Source organism: Pelophylax lessonae (genome assembly GCF_965119305.1).
Source record: "Pelophylax lessonae genome assembly, chromosome: 6".
NCBI classification, from domain to species: Eukaryota; Metazoa; Chordata; class Amphibia; order Anura; family Ranidae; genus Pelophylax; species Pelophylax lessonae.
The window spans coordinates 266,518,776-266,534,311 of NC_138773.1; the positions used below are offsets into that span (position 1 = coordinate 266,518,776).

General features: G+C 43.4%; 1 protein-coding gene across 1 annotated transcript in view; it reads left to right on the forward strand.

Moving 5' to 3' along the window:
• Positions 1–15,536, forward strand: part of IFIH1 (interferon induced with helicase C domain 1) — a 58,356-nt gene that overhangs the window by 7,576 nt on the left and 35,244 nt on the right. Inside the window, exons 3-4 of the mRNA XM_082261007.1 lie at positions 904–1,074; positions 5,651–5,821. Coding sequence (XP_082117133.1) covers positions 904–1,074; positions 5,651–5,821 — 342 coding nt within the window. The remainder of the gene's footprint in view (positions 1–903; positions 1,075–5,650; positions 5,822–15,536) is intronic.

Genomic DNA, 15,536 nt, shown 5'->3' on the forward strand with positions numbered 1-15,536 from the left:
TGGGCCTGTTTTTCTCCGGGCTTCTGGAGGTTGGAGAAAGCGGTGGCGATGGGGGCGAGGCGGATCCCGAGGATGTCCCACTGTCCGGGTTCGCAATCATCCTGCCGTGGTGTGCTGCGGATGGAGCCGGATTCTGTGCGGCTGATGCGGAGCTGTGATGGCGCGGTCCGCCGCCGCCATCTTGCCGTGGTCCGGGGCCTTGCGGGAGGAAGAACCAGACAGCTTGTTGAGCTGACCGGGGTTCTTTTTGCGGCGGGCCATCGTCAGTCCGTGATCGGGTGGAGGATGGCGGTGTGTCAGCTGGGTTTCAGCGGCTCTGCTGGGGCTGATGTAGCGGCGGTGTTCCCGATGGCCAGCGGAGCGGGACTCTCACACGTCCATTCACTCCGCCGGAAGCCACGCCTACCACCACAGATGGACGCTGACAATTGCACATCCTGGTGTCTCCTCTGGTCGTCGTGTAACCACGTGCCGATGCGTTTCGTCACTTCCGACCCCTGTGATGAAGTCAGAAGTGACGAAACGCGTCAGCGCGTGGCTACATGGCGACCAGAGGAGACAACGGGATGTGGAATTGTCAGCATTCATCGGTGGTGAGATAGGACACGTTAGAAGTTGTTAACTACTTCAGCTCCGGAAGGTTATACCCCCTTAAAGACCAGCCCATTTTTTGCGACCATTTTTTGAGACAGGGAGAGATCGGTGATTTTGTGTTTCCCTACCAAGGATATCCTTGACATTTTTAATATTTACATTACAAAGTGTTAAATTATACTGTATATTATATATAAAATTGTAAATTATATGATACAATATTTTTATATTTCTTAACAATACAGAATAGATTTAGTCGTAGCTTATATAATGGAACACAGAGGATCTGAAATGTTTTTTTTGTCATAGATGGTTACAATGAAGGAAGTGAGTCACATAATGATGCTACAAATTGCAAGAGAAGTCGCCAGGATGGTAATGGTGTTTTTGATGGACAACCAAATACTGAAAATCATGAAGTGACAGATGACAGAAGGCAGCATGAGTTGGCATACTCAGAGGGCGCCACTCAGGAGTCAGGTAATCAGTTATTATTACTGCTTGGTGTGCACCTCATATGTGTTCCTCAAATTGCCAATCTACTGAAACCCGAAAAGCAAAAGTGCAATTCCTTTATATTTTGTATACCTTTAGGAAAAATATTTTATGATCTACATAAAAAAAAAAAAAAAAAAAAAAAAATATATATATATATATATATATATATATATATATATATATATATATATATATATATATATATATATATATATATATATATATAATATATATATATATACTCCACTTTTCTGAGTAACCCCATGTCCTCGCCCCCTACCCACCTCCAAGCACTATTCCTTGATTCTACCAACCTCCCAGTCCCACCCCTTTTAGAGAATACAGATCCAAGTATAATTTTATGATGCTGAGTAATTTGTATGGAATTTGTTAATGATAACAAGAAAAGCAGTAAAATAAATCCCCTGCAGGTAGCAACAATGGATCCACCCCAGCAACAATAGATTCACCCCAACAACAATATATCTCCCAGCAGCCAGCATCAATAGATCCTTCAACAGTCAGAAACAATGAACCTCTCCCTCAACACTGCCCCCCCCCCCAGCAACATAAGACCCCCCCCCCCCTCAGCTTCAATAGTTCCTCCACCAGGAACAATAGACCCCCCCAGTAACAATAGACCCACCCAGCAAAAACAGAGCCCCCAGCAACAATAGATCCCCACCAGTAACAATAGATTCCCAGCCAGCATCAATATACCTCTCCAGTACACCCCAGCATCCCTTGCCATTACATACATTCAGTGCTGGAGGTGCTGGAACTGTTTTCTCCTGCATTCCCACTGAAGCAAAGCCCTGTGTGTATGTATTATTTATAGACTTTATAGACTTTAGTAATGAAAACGGTATTATAAGTAGTAATCAGCATGGATTCATGAAAAATCGTTCGTGCCAAACCAATCTATTAACCTTCTATGATGAAGTGAGCTGCCACCTAGTTAAAGGAAAGCATGTGGATGTGGTGTATCTGGACTTTGCAAAGGCCTTTGACACCGTTCCCCACAAACGCTTACTGTACAAACTAAGGAAGATAGGTATGGACCATAAGGTGAGTACCTGGATAGAGAACTGGCTCCAGGGGAGAGTTCAGAGGGTGGTGATTAATGGGGAGTACTCGGATTGGGCGGGTGTGGAAAGTGGGGTCTCCCAGGGTTCTGTCCTGGGACCAATCCTGTTTAATTTATTCATAAATGATCTAGAGGAGGGGATATCTAGTACAATCTCAGTATTTGCAGATGATACTAAACTAAGCATGCCAATATCTTCTATGCAGGATGTGGAAATCTTGCAAGCAGACCTGAACAAAATAACGGGGTGGGCAACTACATGGCAGATGAGGTTTAATGTAGAAAAATGTAAAGTAATGCACTTGGGGGCCAGTAACCAGAAAGCAAGCTACTCACTAGGGGGGGAGCCTCTGGGTGAGTCTAGGATGGAAAGGGACCTGGGGGTACTGGTAGACAACAGGCTTGGCAGTGGCATGCAATGCCAAGCCGCCGCAAGCAAAGCCAACAGAATACTGGGTTGTATAAAAAAGGGGATTCACTCCAGAAATAAAGAGATTATTCTCCCACTCTACAAGACTCTGGTCCGGCCACATCTGGAGTATGCTGTCCAGTTCTGGGCACCGGTCCTCAGGAAGGATGTGCTGGAACTGGAGAAAGTCCAGAGAAGGGCAACAAAAATAATTAGGGGAATGGAGGACATCAGCTATGAGGAAAGACTACAAGCCCTGAACTTATTCTCTCTGGAGAAGAGACGATTGAGGGGGGATATGATATCAATGTACAAATACTGTACTGGCGACCCGAGCATAAGGAACAAACTATTCAGAGAAAGGAGATACAATAAGACACGTGGCCACTCACTAAAACTTGAGGAAAGGCGGTTTAACCTTAAAGTGCGTAAGGGGTTCTTCACTGTAAGAGCGGTAAGGATGTGGAATTCTCTTCCACAAGCAGTCGTATCAGCGGGGAGCATTGATAGTTTCAAAAAACTATTGGATGGACACCTTAAAGACCACAACATACAGGGGTATACAATGTACGGTTAAAAGCAAACACACACACACACATCATAGGTTGAACTGGATGGACTGATGTCTTTTTTCAACCTTACTATGTAACTATGTAACTATGTAACTATGTAACTATGTAACTATATATATATATATATATATATATATATATATATATATATAGTGCATTTATATTGGCAGCAAGAGGAATGCTGACACCTCTACTGTCTCTCTGCATTCTTTTTACCACTGCTTGTCTCGGGCAAGTGCTTGGAGCTGAGACAAGCTCTGGTAATTAAGCACTCTCTCCTTGCTAGCTACGTTTTTGGATAGCTGCAAGGGATGGGGGAGCCCTGCCTAACCTTGTGAGGAGGCTTATAAAGCATTAGGAACATGAGACAAAGTACCACATGTACTTTGGCCTTTAAAGGACAAAACACCGAAAAACATTAAGTGAGAGTTCTAACCTAACTCAAACATACACTGCTCAAAAATTTAAAGGAACACTTTAAAAACACATCAGATCTCAATAGGGAAAAATATCATGCTGGATATCTATACTGATATGGACTGGGTAATGTGTTAGGAATAAAAAGATGCCACATTGTTTGATGGAAATGAAAATTATCAACCTACAGAGGGCTGAATTCAAAGACACCCCGAAAACCAAAGTGAAAAAATGATGCAGCAGGCTAGTCCATTTTGCTGAAATTTCATTGCAGCAACTCAAAATGGTACTCAGTAGTAGGCAATGTCGGGGCATTCTCCTAATGAAACAACGGATGGTGTCCTGGGGTATTTCCTCCCAGATCTGGACCAGGGCATCACTGAGCTCCCGAACAGAGGTGCAACCTGGCGGTGTCGGATGGACCGACACATAATGTCCCAGAGGTTTTCTATTGGATTTAGGTCAGGCGAGCGTGGGGGCCATTCAATGGTATCCATTCCTTTATTCTCCAGGAACTAGCTGCATACTCTCCCTACATGAGTCATGGCATTGTTGTGCACCAGGAGGAACAGAACCCAGGACCCACTGCACCAGCGTAGGATCTGACAATAGTATTTCATTCCAATAGCTAATTGGCAGTCAGGGTACCATTGTCTATCCTGAAGAGGTCTGTGCGTCCCTCCATGGACATGCCTCCTCAGACCATTACTGACCCACCATCAAACCGGTCATGCTGAAAGATGTTACAGGCAGCATAGCGTTCTCTCACATGTGCTCAGGGTGAACCTGCTTTCATCTGTGAAAAGCACAGGGCGCCAGTGGCAGACCCGCCAATTCTGGTGTTTAATGGCAAATGCCAATCGAGCCCCATGGTGCCGGGCAGTGAGCACAGGGCCCAATAGAGGTCTTTGGCCCTCAGGCCTCCCTCATGAAGTCTGTTTGTTTGGTCAGGGTCATTTTGTAGGACTCTGGCAGTGCTCATACTGTTTCTCCTTGCACAGAGGAGCAGATACCGGTCCTGCTGATAGTTTAAGGACCTTCTACGGCCCTGTCCAGCTCTCCTAGAGTAGCTGCCTGTCTCCTGGAATCTCGTTTATGCTCTTAAAACTATATCAATAGGGTCCAGGTATCGTCTCATGCTACCAGTAGTGACACTGACCCTGACCAAATGTAAAAACTAGTGAAAAACACCCAGAAAAATGAGTACGGAAAAGAAATGTCAGCGGCCTCCACCTGTAAAACTGTTCCTGTTTTGGAGGTCTTTTCATTGTTGCCCATCTAGTGCACCTGTTGTTATTTTCATTAACACCAAAGCAGCTGAAACTGAATAACAACCCCCTCTGCTACTTAACTGACCAGATCAATATTCCAGGAGTTTAAATGACTTGATGCTATACTCTGATTAAAAAGTGTTCCTTTTATTCTTTTGAGCAGTGTATATTTTTTGTGAATAGAGTGTGAAAGGATTAAAAAATGTTTATATATATATATATATATATATATATATATACTGTACATATACGTATATATATATATATATATTTTTTTTTTCTTTAATTTGTAACTACGATCCCTTTGGGGAGTTTTTCTCATTTTCTGTCCCTTTGACTCTAGGACAAGAAATGGATCAAAAATTATTACCTTTCCCCACTCTATTAAAAAAAAAAAGTATTATTGTTTTTGTTTATTTTTTTTATTGTAACGATTTCCCATAACTTCCCGTCCTAAAAGAAAGTGAAGGAAAATTAAAGAAATTTTCCCAATTGGGATACAGACAGCAGTCATAAAGCTGGCAAAGGCTCTAACCCATACCCATGCTAAACAAAATACATTTTTTGGCTGGAGTTTTACTAGAGAGACTAGTCTTTTCTGCAGGAGGTCACAAGCGTAGAGATGTGTACACAGGACTGTCTTTTATAAATACAATCAATGGTCTATATGGTGATATCTGCCATTTATCTATCTCTCCTAATATGGAGCAAATAGACTGGTTTTTGTTTTTAGAGTTCTCGGATCTCCTAAACATTTTTGGTGTTGCATGATCATTCTAAAACCAGATTGTCTCTTAAACAGCTGACTGCAATGAGGGATGTGATCCTCAGGGTGGCGCTGAAGAGTCCAAAAAGGATCTCCAGGAGGACAAAGTGACTTGTGATATAACAAATCAGGAGGCTGAAAATCACAATGTGACAGCTGACAACAGCCTACTGGAGTCTTCATTTACAGAGAACTCTGCTGCATCAGGTACACCGTTATTTTTGTCAATTTATTCTTCCTAGGTAAAACAGTTGCAGTTTTCTACATATTCATCTTAGCGCATCCAACATACATACATCATACCGATATTGTGAGATAAAATAACATCTGGATATGTCTTTAAAACTGAACTCTGGGCACATAAATGTTTGTTTAACTACTTGGCGACTGCCTAACGTACTTTTACTGCGGCAAGTCGACTACCCTGCGCGAAATTATGTATCTGTACGTCATTTCGTGCAGTGGCTCCAGGGGGCGTACGCGCTGCCGGAGGTGAGGTGCGATCGCGCACTGATTGGCTGGGGGGGGGGGGGGTGGAGCCAACTCTGATCCTTTCTGAGAGACACAGAACAGCGGTCTGCCTATGTAAACAAGGCAGATCGCCGTTCTGACAGGGAGGAAGACAGATCTTGTGTTCCTGATATCTGTCTTCCCCCAGTTAGAGCACCCCCCCCACACACAGTTAGAAAGCACTCCCAGGGAACACATTTACCCTTCGATCACCCCTGATGTTAACCTCTTCCCTGCCAGTGTCATTAGTACACTAACAGTGCATATTTTATTAGCACTGATCACTGTATTAGTGTAATTGGTCCCCAAAAAAGTGTCAGTTAGGTGTCCGGCTTGTCCGGCGCAATGTCGCAGTCCCACTATAGGTTGCTGATTGCCGCCATTACTAGTAAAAATTTAAAAAAAAAGTTCCCTAAAAATATCCCATATTTTGTAGATGCTACAACTTTTGCGCAAATCATTTAATATTTATTGGGATTTTTTTTTTTTTTATCAAAAATATATAGCAGAATACATACTGGCCTAAATTTATGAAGAAATTCGATTTTTTTTTTTACATTTTTCCATTGGATGTGTTTTATAGCATACAGTTTCTTTTTTTTTTTCAAAATTGTCAAAATTGTCAAAAAAATATTTTTTCTTTATAGCGCAAATAATAAACACTGCAGAGGTGATCAAATACCACCAAAGAAATTCCTATTTTTGGGAAAAAAAGGGCATCAAATTTATTTGGATACAGCGCCGCATGACGGCACAATTTCAGTTAAAGTAACGCAGTGCCGGATCACAAACAATGGCCTGGTCATTAGGGGGTAAAACCTTCTGGGGCTGAAGTGGTTAAATATATTACTCAATATCCACAAAGCATATAGATCTACCAAATGCATTTGCAAAGCCAGTTATTACCTTTAAAAAAGTAGTATTGACATCATCACTGCGCTACACATAGCCTGCAAAAAAATTATATAATTTTTTTTAAGATTGTGAAAATATATTATTATATAATTTCACAATCTTAAAAATGCACATGAATATGCATCAGCTTGTGCAGATGTGTGCATTATGCCAAATGTATGATGTAATGAATTCAGAAAGTTAGTAGAGAATTACTTATATTGAACAGCAGATGGTGCTATTGTCAAAGTTTTCAAAAGGATAGCATGCTAGACATCTCTGGATTTAGCAAAAAAAAAAAAAAAGATACAGTATTTTTATTTTGCATAAACTAGACATAATCATCATACATAGAATTAATAATTACATCTAATGTACCTGTAAAGCCCTCTTTGGACAATATTATTGAATTGCTGAATAGGAACACCAGAGTAATAATCACAGACATATGGACAGCATGCGTTGGCTTGGTGTACATGGTTGGTGCCGGTTTACGCTCCATATAAAACCATAGGGAAGAAGAAGGATGGAATGCCGAAAACTGAAACATAGGAATCTATTGGAGTTCTCCATTAAAAAATATTTTACCATTGTACCCCTGGGTGTTTGAGGAGGACTCCTGGGCAGCTTGGTGGGCAAGCATTCCAACTCACAGGGCAGAATCCTTGAATTGGGTGCCAGTCACATTAGTATGATTTGAAGGTTTGTTCAGCACAATAAATTCGGGAGGGGGATTGGGGCAGAGGGAGTCCAAAACAAGCAAAATAATAGCTCCAGACTTTGCTTCTAAGTATGTAATTGACCCTTTGAGAGCAGGCAAGCAGAACCCAGGTCCTATATGCTTACCTCCAGGTACCTCAAAGCCTCATTCACACCAGGAGGGGTGTGTGAGCACGCACGCTTTTTTTCACATTCCCACCCATCATGCCTTAGGTCAGCCCATTAATTTTAGTTGGCTGCCCTGTGGTACCATGCATTTTGGCAGGCGCGATCGTGCACATGTTTGCTAGATGCATGGGGAATTATTGACACCTACATGTGTCTGCAAAAGGGCAGCGTGTTTTGTGCTGTGCTGGAAAAGGACGCAATTTTGCATGTGTTTCCGCACCGGGCCCTAATAGATGAGCAGTGAGGACTTCTTGCAAAGTCCATCAGCAGCAGCTTCTACCCAGCTCTCTAGAACACTCTTCAACACAGAAGCCTTCCCCTAAAATCCTCTATATAGGCAGCCGTATTCCTTTGGACATATCCTCCAAAAGGACAGCAAAAATCCCTCAGGCCCCAAGACATGGGCCAACTTCTGTTTCCTTACATCTAGGTTCAAGAAGAGTAGAAAAGGCGCCACTCAGTGAAGCAGGTGTAACATGTTTAATGACACACATTAACCACTTTACCACCGAAGGATTTTGCTGTCTTACGTCCAGGCCACTTTTTGCGATTCGGCGCTGTACGACTTTAACTGACAATTGCGTGGTCATGCAACGCCGTACCCAAACGAAATTGACGTCCTTTTTTACACAAACAGAGCTTTCTTTTGGTGGCATTTGATCACCTGTGCAATTTTTACTTTTTGCGCTATAAACAAAAAAAGAGCGTAAATTTTGAAAAAATAACAATATTTTTCACATTTTTTTTATATGAAATCCCCCCCCCCCAAAAAAAAATCAAAATTTTTTATCATTTTAGGCCAATTTGTTTTCTGCTACATATTTTTGGTAAAAAAAATTGCAATAAGCGTATTTTGATTGGTTTGCGCAAAAGTTATTGCGTTTACTAACTAAGGGAAAGATTTACAGTGGGTACGGAAAGTATTCAGACCCCCTTAAATTTTTCACTCTTTGTTATATTGCAGCCATTTGCTAAAATCATTTAAGTTCATTCTTCTTCCTCATGAATGTACACATAGCACCCCATACTGACAGAAAAACACAGAATTGTTGACATTGTTGCAGATTTATTAAAAAAGAAAAACTGAAATATCACATGGTCCTAAGTATTCAGACCCTTTGCTCAGTATTTAGTAGAAGCCCCCTTTTGATCTAATACAGCCAGGAGTCTTTTGGGGAAAGATGCAACAAGTCTTTCACACCTGGATTTGGGGATCCTCTGCCATTCCTCCTTGCAGATCCTCTCCAGTTCTGTCAGGTTGGATGGTAAACGTTGGTGGACAGCCATTTTTAGGTCTCTCCAGAGATGCTCAATTGGGTTTAAGTCAGGGCTCTGGCTGGGCCATTCAAGAACAGTCACGGAGTTGTTGGGAAGCCACTCCTTCGTTATTTTAGCTGTGTGCTTAGGGTCATTGTCTTGTTGGAAGGTAAACCTTCGGCCCAGTCTGAGGTCCAGAGCACTCTGGAGAAGGTTTTTGTCCAGGATATCCCTGTACTTGGCCGCATTCATCTTTCCCTCGATTGCAACCAGACGTCCTGTCCCTGCAGCTGAAAAACACCCCCACAGCATGATGCTGCCACCACCATGCTTCACTGTTGGGACTGTATTGGACAGGTAATGAGCAGTGCCTGGTTTTCTCCACACATACCGCTTAGAATTAAGGCCAAAAAGTTCTATTTTGGTCTCATCAGACCAGAGAATCTTATTTCTCACCATCTTGGAGTCCTACAGGTGTTTTTTAGCAAACTCCATGCGGGCTTTCATGTGTCTTACACTGAGGAGAGGCTTCCGTCGGGCCACTCTGCCATAAAGCCCCGACTGGTGGAGGGCTGCAGTGATGGTTGACTTTCTACAACTTTCTCCCATCTTCTGACTGCATCTCTGGAGCTCAGCCACAGTGATCTTTGGGTTATTCTTTACCTCTCTCACCAAGGCTCTTCTCCCCCGATATCTCAGTTTGGCCGGACGGCCAGCTCTAGGAAGAGTTCTGGTCGTCCCAAATGTCTTCCATTTGAGGATTATGGAGGCCACTGTGCTCTTAGGAACCTTAAGTGCAGCAGAAATCTTTTTGTAACCTTGGCCAGATCTGTGCCTTGCCACAATTCTGTCGTTGAGCTCTTCAGGCAGTTCCTTTGACCTCATGATTCTCATTTGCTCTGACATGCATTGTGATCTGGAAGGTCTTATATAGACAGGTGTGTGGCTTTCCTAATCAAGTCCAATCAGTATAATCAAACACAGCTGGACTCAAATGAAGGTGTAGAACCATCTCAAGGATGATCAGAAGAAATGGAAAGCACCTGAGTTAAATATATGAGTGTCACAGCAAAGGGTCTGAATACTTAGGACCATGTGATATTTCAGTTTTTCTTTTTTAATAAATCTGCAACAATGTCAACAATTCTGTGTTTTTCTGTCAGTATGGGGTGCTATGTGTACATTCATGAGGAAGAAGAATGAACTTAAATGATTTTAGCAAATGGCTGCAATATAACAAAGAGTGAAAAATTTAAGGGGGTCTGAATACTTTCCGTACCCACTGTATGTAATTTTTGGTGTTTTTTTTTTTTAACGAGTAATGGCGGCAATCTGCGATTTTTTTTTGCGGGACTGCGCCATTGCGGTGGACAGATCAGACCCTTGACTGACATTTGTGACACTTTTGGGGGTACCAGTGACATTAGTACAGTAATCAGTGCTATACATATGCACTGTTACTGTAAAAATGACACTGGGAGGGAAGGGGTTAATTTTTATTGGTGATCAAGGGGTTAATGTATGCCTGGTGCTTACTAACGTGTGTGGGGGGAGGTGACTGTGTGACACAGGGACAGATCGCAGGTTCAGCTATGCTGAACCCTGCAATCTGACCCTGCCTGACACTTAGGAGATCCGCCCGCTTGTGTTTACACAAGCAGGCGAATCTCCACACTCGATTCCCCGACGATCGGGGAAGAGCGGCGATGATCACCGCCGCTCCTCCCCTGGCCCGACTCCCGCTGTGACTGAATACAGTGGGAGTGAGCCTCCGGCGGCGCGTGTTCGCCGCCAAGAGAGGGGAATGTCTGGCGACGTAGGTCTACGTCGTCAGACATTATCGAGCCACTTTGCCGCAGTAGCAGCTCAGTGAGCAGCGGTAAAGTGGTTAAAAACGTACATAAAAGCAAAAGTACATCATGGCCCGGCCTCCTTTCAGATCCATGGTATACCCGTCCTCAAGGCTGCTAGCAGCATGCTCCGAAACCGGTCACCGCCCATTCACGTCATCACGGCCGTACGGTCTCCCTGTGAGGTATGCGGTTCACCGCGGCCTTGTTTTGACCCAGTTCCTTGATTGGTCTGTTCCAAAGGTTATCCCTCGGCTGCTGGCAGCCTTGAGGACGGGTATACCGTGGATCTCGAAGGACGCCGGGCCATGACGATCAACTTTTGTTTTTATGTAAGTTTTTAATGTGTGTCATTAAACATGTTACGGTGTCTTTTCTTCTCTACTGCCTTTATGTGGGACTTTGCTTCGGCCCTCCAAGAGCTGCCCTCGATGATAGAGCTGTATCTGTGCACTTGAGACATCTATAATCAGTCTGGTTGCATTCCACCCATCAAGACTTTCTTGAATTGAAGATTCGTCCCCCCTCAGCAGGAGCGCCCATCCATCTTTCTCTCTTTACGTCTAGGTTCAGGGTCTTCTTTCAGCAACTCTCTCCCCCAGGCAACATGCTTGGGAGGCAAAAGTGGGCTCCTCTTACACTGGCATCCTCCTTAGGAGGATCTTCCTTCCCGGGCAGCAGCTCAGGAGGCAAAATACCTTTCTGACCCTAAGGTATTTGGGGTCACCTTAATTCTTCAAAAAGTTTCCACACTTTTTTAACATGTTTCACAGCCATCTTCACCACAGTAAGACAACTCTTACTGCAAGGTCAGTAGGCTTCTCAGACAGAATAGCCACATCACACTCTCAGACACAAACAATTACTACTCCTCCCGTCCACAACGTTTCCAATGGAAATATAAAATTGTGTATTTATCTCCTTCTCCAGCTTAGATCACTGACAACAGAACCTCCTAATGACCGGCCAAAGAGAAAATACATACAGCAGTCATAACTAAGGGCTCATGCACACAGGACCTTTTTGCAGCTGCTTTTAGAGCTGGATACATTTATTTAGTTTTACAGATACACCCGGCCCTTTGAGGGCATCCATAATGCCGATGCGACCAGTATTGAAATTGAGTTTGACACCCCTGATTTAGACAATATTTGCTTAACCTAGAGTTCAGTTTTAAACACTATTCGGATAGGCAAATTAATCATGAATTTAAGTTAATAAAAGTATACAGAGGCTGCCAAATAAAGCCCCGTACACACGTACTGATCGTCGGCCGAACGATCGGCCGTCTTTTGTCCAGGGCTGTCGTGTCTGCTGAAAACTGCAAAAGACTGCACACGAATTTTGTCGGCCAACAACAGCCGACTGCAGAAGTGAGGTCATGTGATGGTTAACTTTCCTTGTCTTTTTTCTTTTCTGAGCATGCCCAGTCTTGCTAATCTGCTGTCTGTCGGCCGAAATCTGTACTGACTGACGAACAATCGGCCGTTCTGGTGACGGACAACAAAAATTTTAAAGTCTGCACGACAGATTCTGTTCGGCCGAAAATGCGCTGTCGGCTGTCGTAAGCATCATACTAACAAGCCTACAATCAGCCGAACGGTCGTCGGCCGAATATTTACGGCCGACAATCGGTACGTGTGTACGGGGCTTAAGTCACTGAGCTGTGTGTGTTTGATGCCGGGGGCAGAGTTACCACGTAAGGCAGCCATCTTTGTAAAGAATAAGGGAATGGGTGGCAAAAATGATTGCTGCAGTTGGCATTCAAACTGCTGGTCATGAATGAGTTAGGCAGATGCATAGGTGTGGGTGTGAGTTCTCGAATGCACACTGTCTGACTGTATTCAGGGACACACACCTACACCCCCATGGATGTCAAATTGGGAGCAGTGGTTGTGTCCATGCAGCCTCTGCGTCCCAGTTGAAATGAATGGGGACTACCAGGAACACCTATGCATCCCATGCAGGCAAGACGAGACACAGCCCTAATATGGGTGTACGCTTAAAGCAGAACTATAGGCAAAACTTTCTTTTCATTTATAACCCCTGCCAGAATTTTTTTTTCACCATCAGTGTGCCATTGTGAAGATTTCCCTTCACTTCCTGTGCCATAACCAAACAGGAAGTAAAAGGAAATCCTTGTAAATTAAGGGAATTCCTTGGGGACCCCCAGGTCCTCACTGGAAGATTCCCCCCTATTACTTTTGTGGGGATAACCGACAATTTGGAATTTTCTTTTACTTTCACTTTCAATGATAATGGTAAACAGGACAGATAAAGGCTGAATCTCCTTAACCGCTTCCCGACCGCCCGCTGCAGTTGTACTGCTGCAGGGCGGCCCTCCTGCGCGAACCGATGTAGGTATATGTTTGTTGCGCGCCTGCTGCTAGGAGGCGAGCGCGCGCCGCCGGTGGCACGTTTCCGCCCCCGCTCGTCAGTGGGGACTCCGATGCACGGGGCAGGCGGCTCCGATTGCTGTCTGACACCCGCGATCGCTCCCCGCTGAGAGAGAACGGTCAGCTGTTGTGAACACAGCTGACCGTTCTTCTCTCTTGAATGATCACAGAGCTCCTGTGATCCTTCTATGTAGGATTACAGGTCTGTGATCATTTCACAAGCTCCGCTCCCACACAGTTAGAAAAACGCCCCTAGGTACACATTTAGCCCCTTGATCACTTACTGTGTTAACCCCCTCCCTGCCAGTGTCATTATTACAGTAACAGTCCATATGTATAGCTCTGATTACTGTAGTAATGTCACTGGTCCCCCCAAAAGTGTCAAAAATGTCAGTCAGGGGTCCGATCTGTCCGCCGCAATGTCGCAGTCCCGCAAAAAATCGCAGATCGCCGCCATTACTAGTAAAAAAAAAAAAAAAACAATAAAAATGACATAAATCTTTCCCGTAGTTAGTAGACGTGATAACTTTTGCGCAAACAAATCAAAATACGCTTATTGCAATTTTTTTTTTTAACCAAAAAATATATAGCAGAAAACAAATTGGCCTAAAATGTTAAAACATTTTGATTTTAAATTTTTTTATTTTTTGGGAATGTCATATAGCAGCATGGGAAAAATATTGTTTTTTTTTCAGAATTGTCGCTCTTTTTTTGTTTATAGCGCAAAAAATTAAAATCGCACAGGTGATCAAATACCACCAAAAGAAAGCTCTATTTGTGGGAAAAAAAAGGCATCACTTTTATTTGGGCACAGTGTCGCACGACCACGCAATTGTCCGTTAAAATAACGCAGTGCCGAATCGCAAAATATGGCCTGGTCATTAAGGGGGCAAATCCTTCCAGTCCAGAAGTGGTTAAAGAGGAAGTAAAAGTCATTTTTTTTTCTTCTTTTTTGTTACCTGAAAAGTAAAGGCATAATGAGCTAGTATGCAGGAGATATTTACAGTACCTATACTGTAGGTAAGCCTTGTTATACACAACCACTTTAACGGAGGGCACATACAGCAATAAAAACTGACAGGGGTTCTAATCCCTCTCCACTCTATCCAAAAATAAAAAGTTTTGCCTTTAGTTATACTTTAAAGTTGTAAAGTCAGAAGTTTTTTTTATCTTAATGCATTAAGATAAAAAACCTTCTGTGTGTAGCAGCCTCCCTACCCGCACCCTAATACTTAGCTGAGCCCCCTCTCTCTCCAGCGATGTCCACTGTCCGGGATTCTTCCTCTTAATTGGCTGAGACACAGCCACAGCACCATTAGCTCTCGTGGCTGTCAATCAAAGTCAGATAGCCAATCAGGAGAGAGAGGGGGCAGGGCCGAAGGGCAGCTCAATGTCTAAATCAAGGGTCTTGAAACTATGGCCCTCCATTTGTTCAGGAACTACAATTCCCATCATGCCTAGTCATGTCTGTAAATGTCAGAGTTTTACAATGCCTCGTGGGATGTGTAGTTCAGCAACAGCTGGAGGGCCGTAGTTTGAGGATCCCTGGTCTAAATGGACAAATGGAATTGCAACTCGGCTTGGGTGACCCCATAGCAAGCTGCTCGCTGTGGGGTCCCTCGGCAAGATGGAGGGGCCAGGAATAGCAACAAGGGACCCAAGAAGAGGAGGATCGGGGCTGCTCTGTGCAAAACCAACGACACATGTTTGTTATTTAAAAAAAAAAAAAACTAGACTTTACAAATTACTTTAAGGCCATAATACAAAAACTTGCTAGAACAAGGGAACAATTTCTCTAGGTCTTTCTATCTACTTAAAAAAAGACATTAGGAGGCTGATTTACTAAAAGACATGACAATCTTCATACAATAAATGTATCACCTGCAGATAAAACAGGACCTCACTTTTTACCTGATTGGCTAATTGAATGGAATATTCGCATATTTTATGAAGATTATCAACTCCTCACATCAGCTTCACTTGTAGTCATTCTGTGGACTGAACAGTTCAATTAGGTGGTCCATTGTGGGGGTCCATGGCATCCTAGGCATCATATACATGCATACATGCATTGCTCACTGACATGTTTACTTGGAAGAAAAGAGGCGGCAGCGCCATGTGTCACCG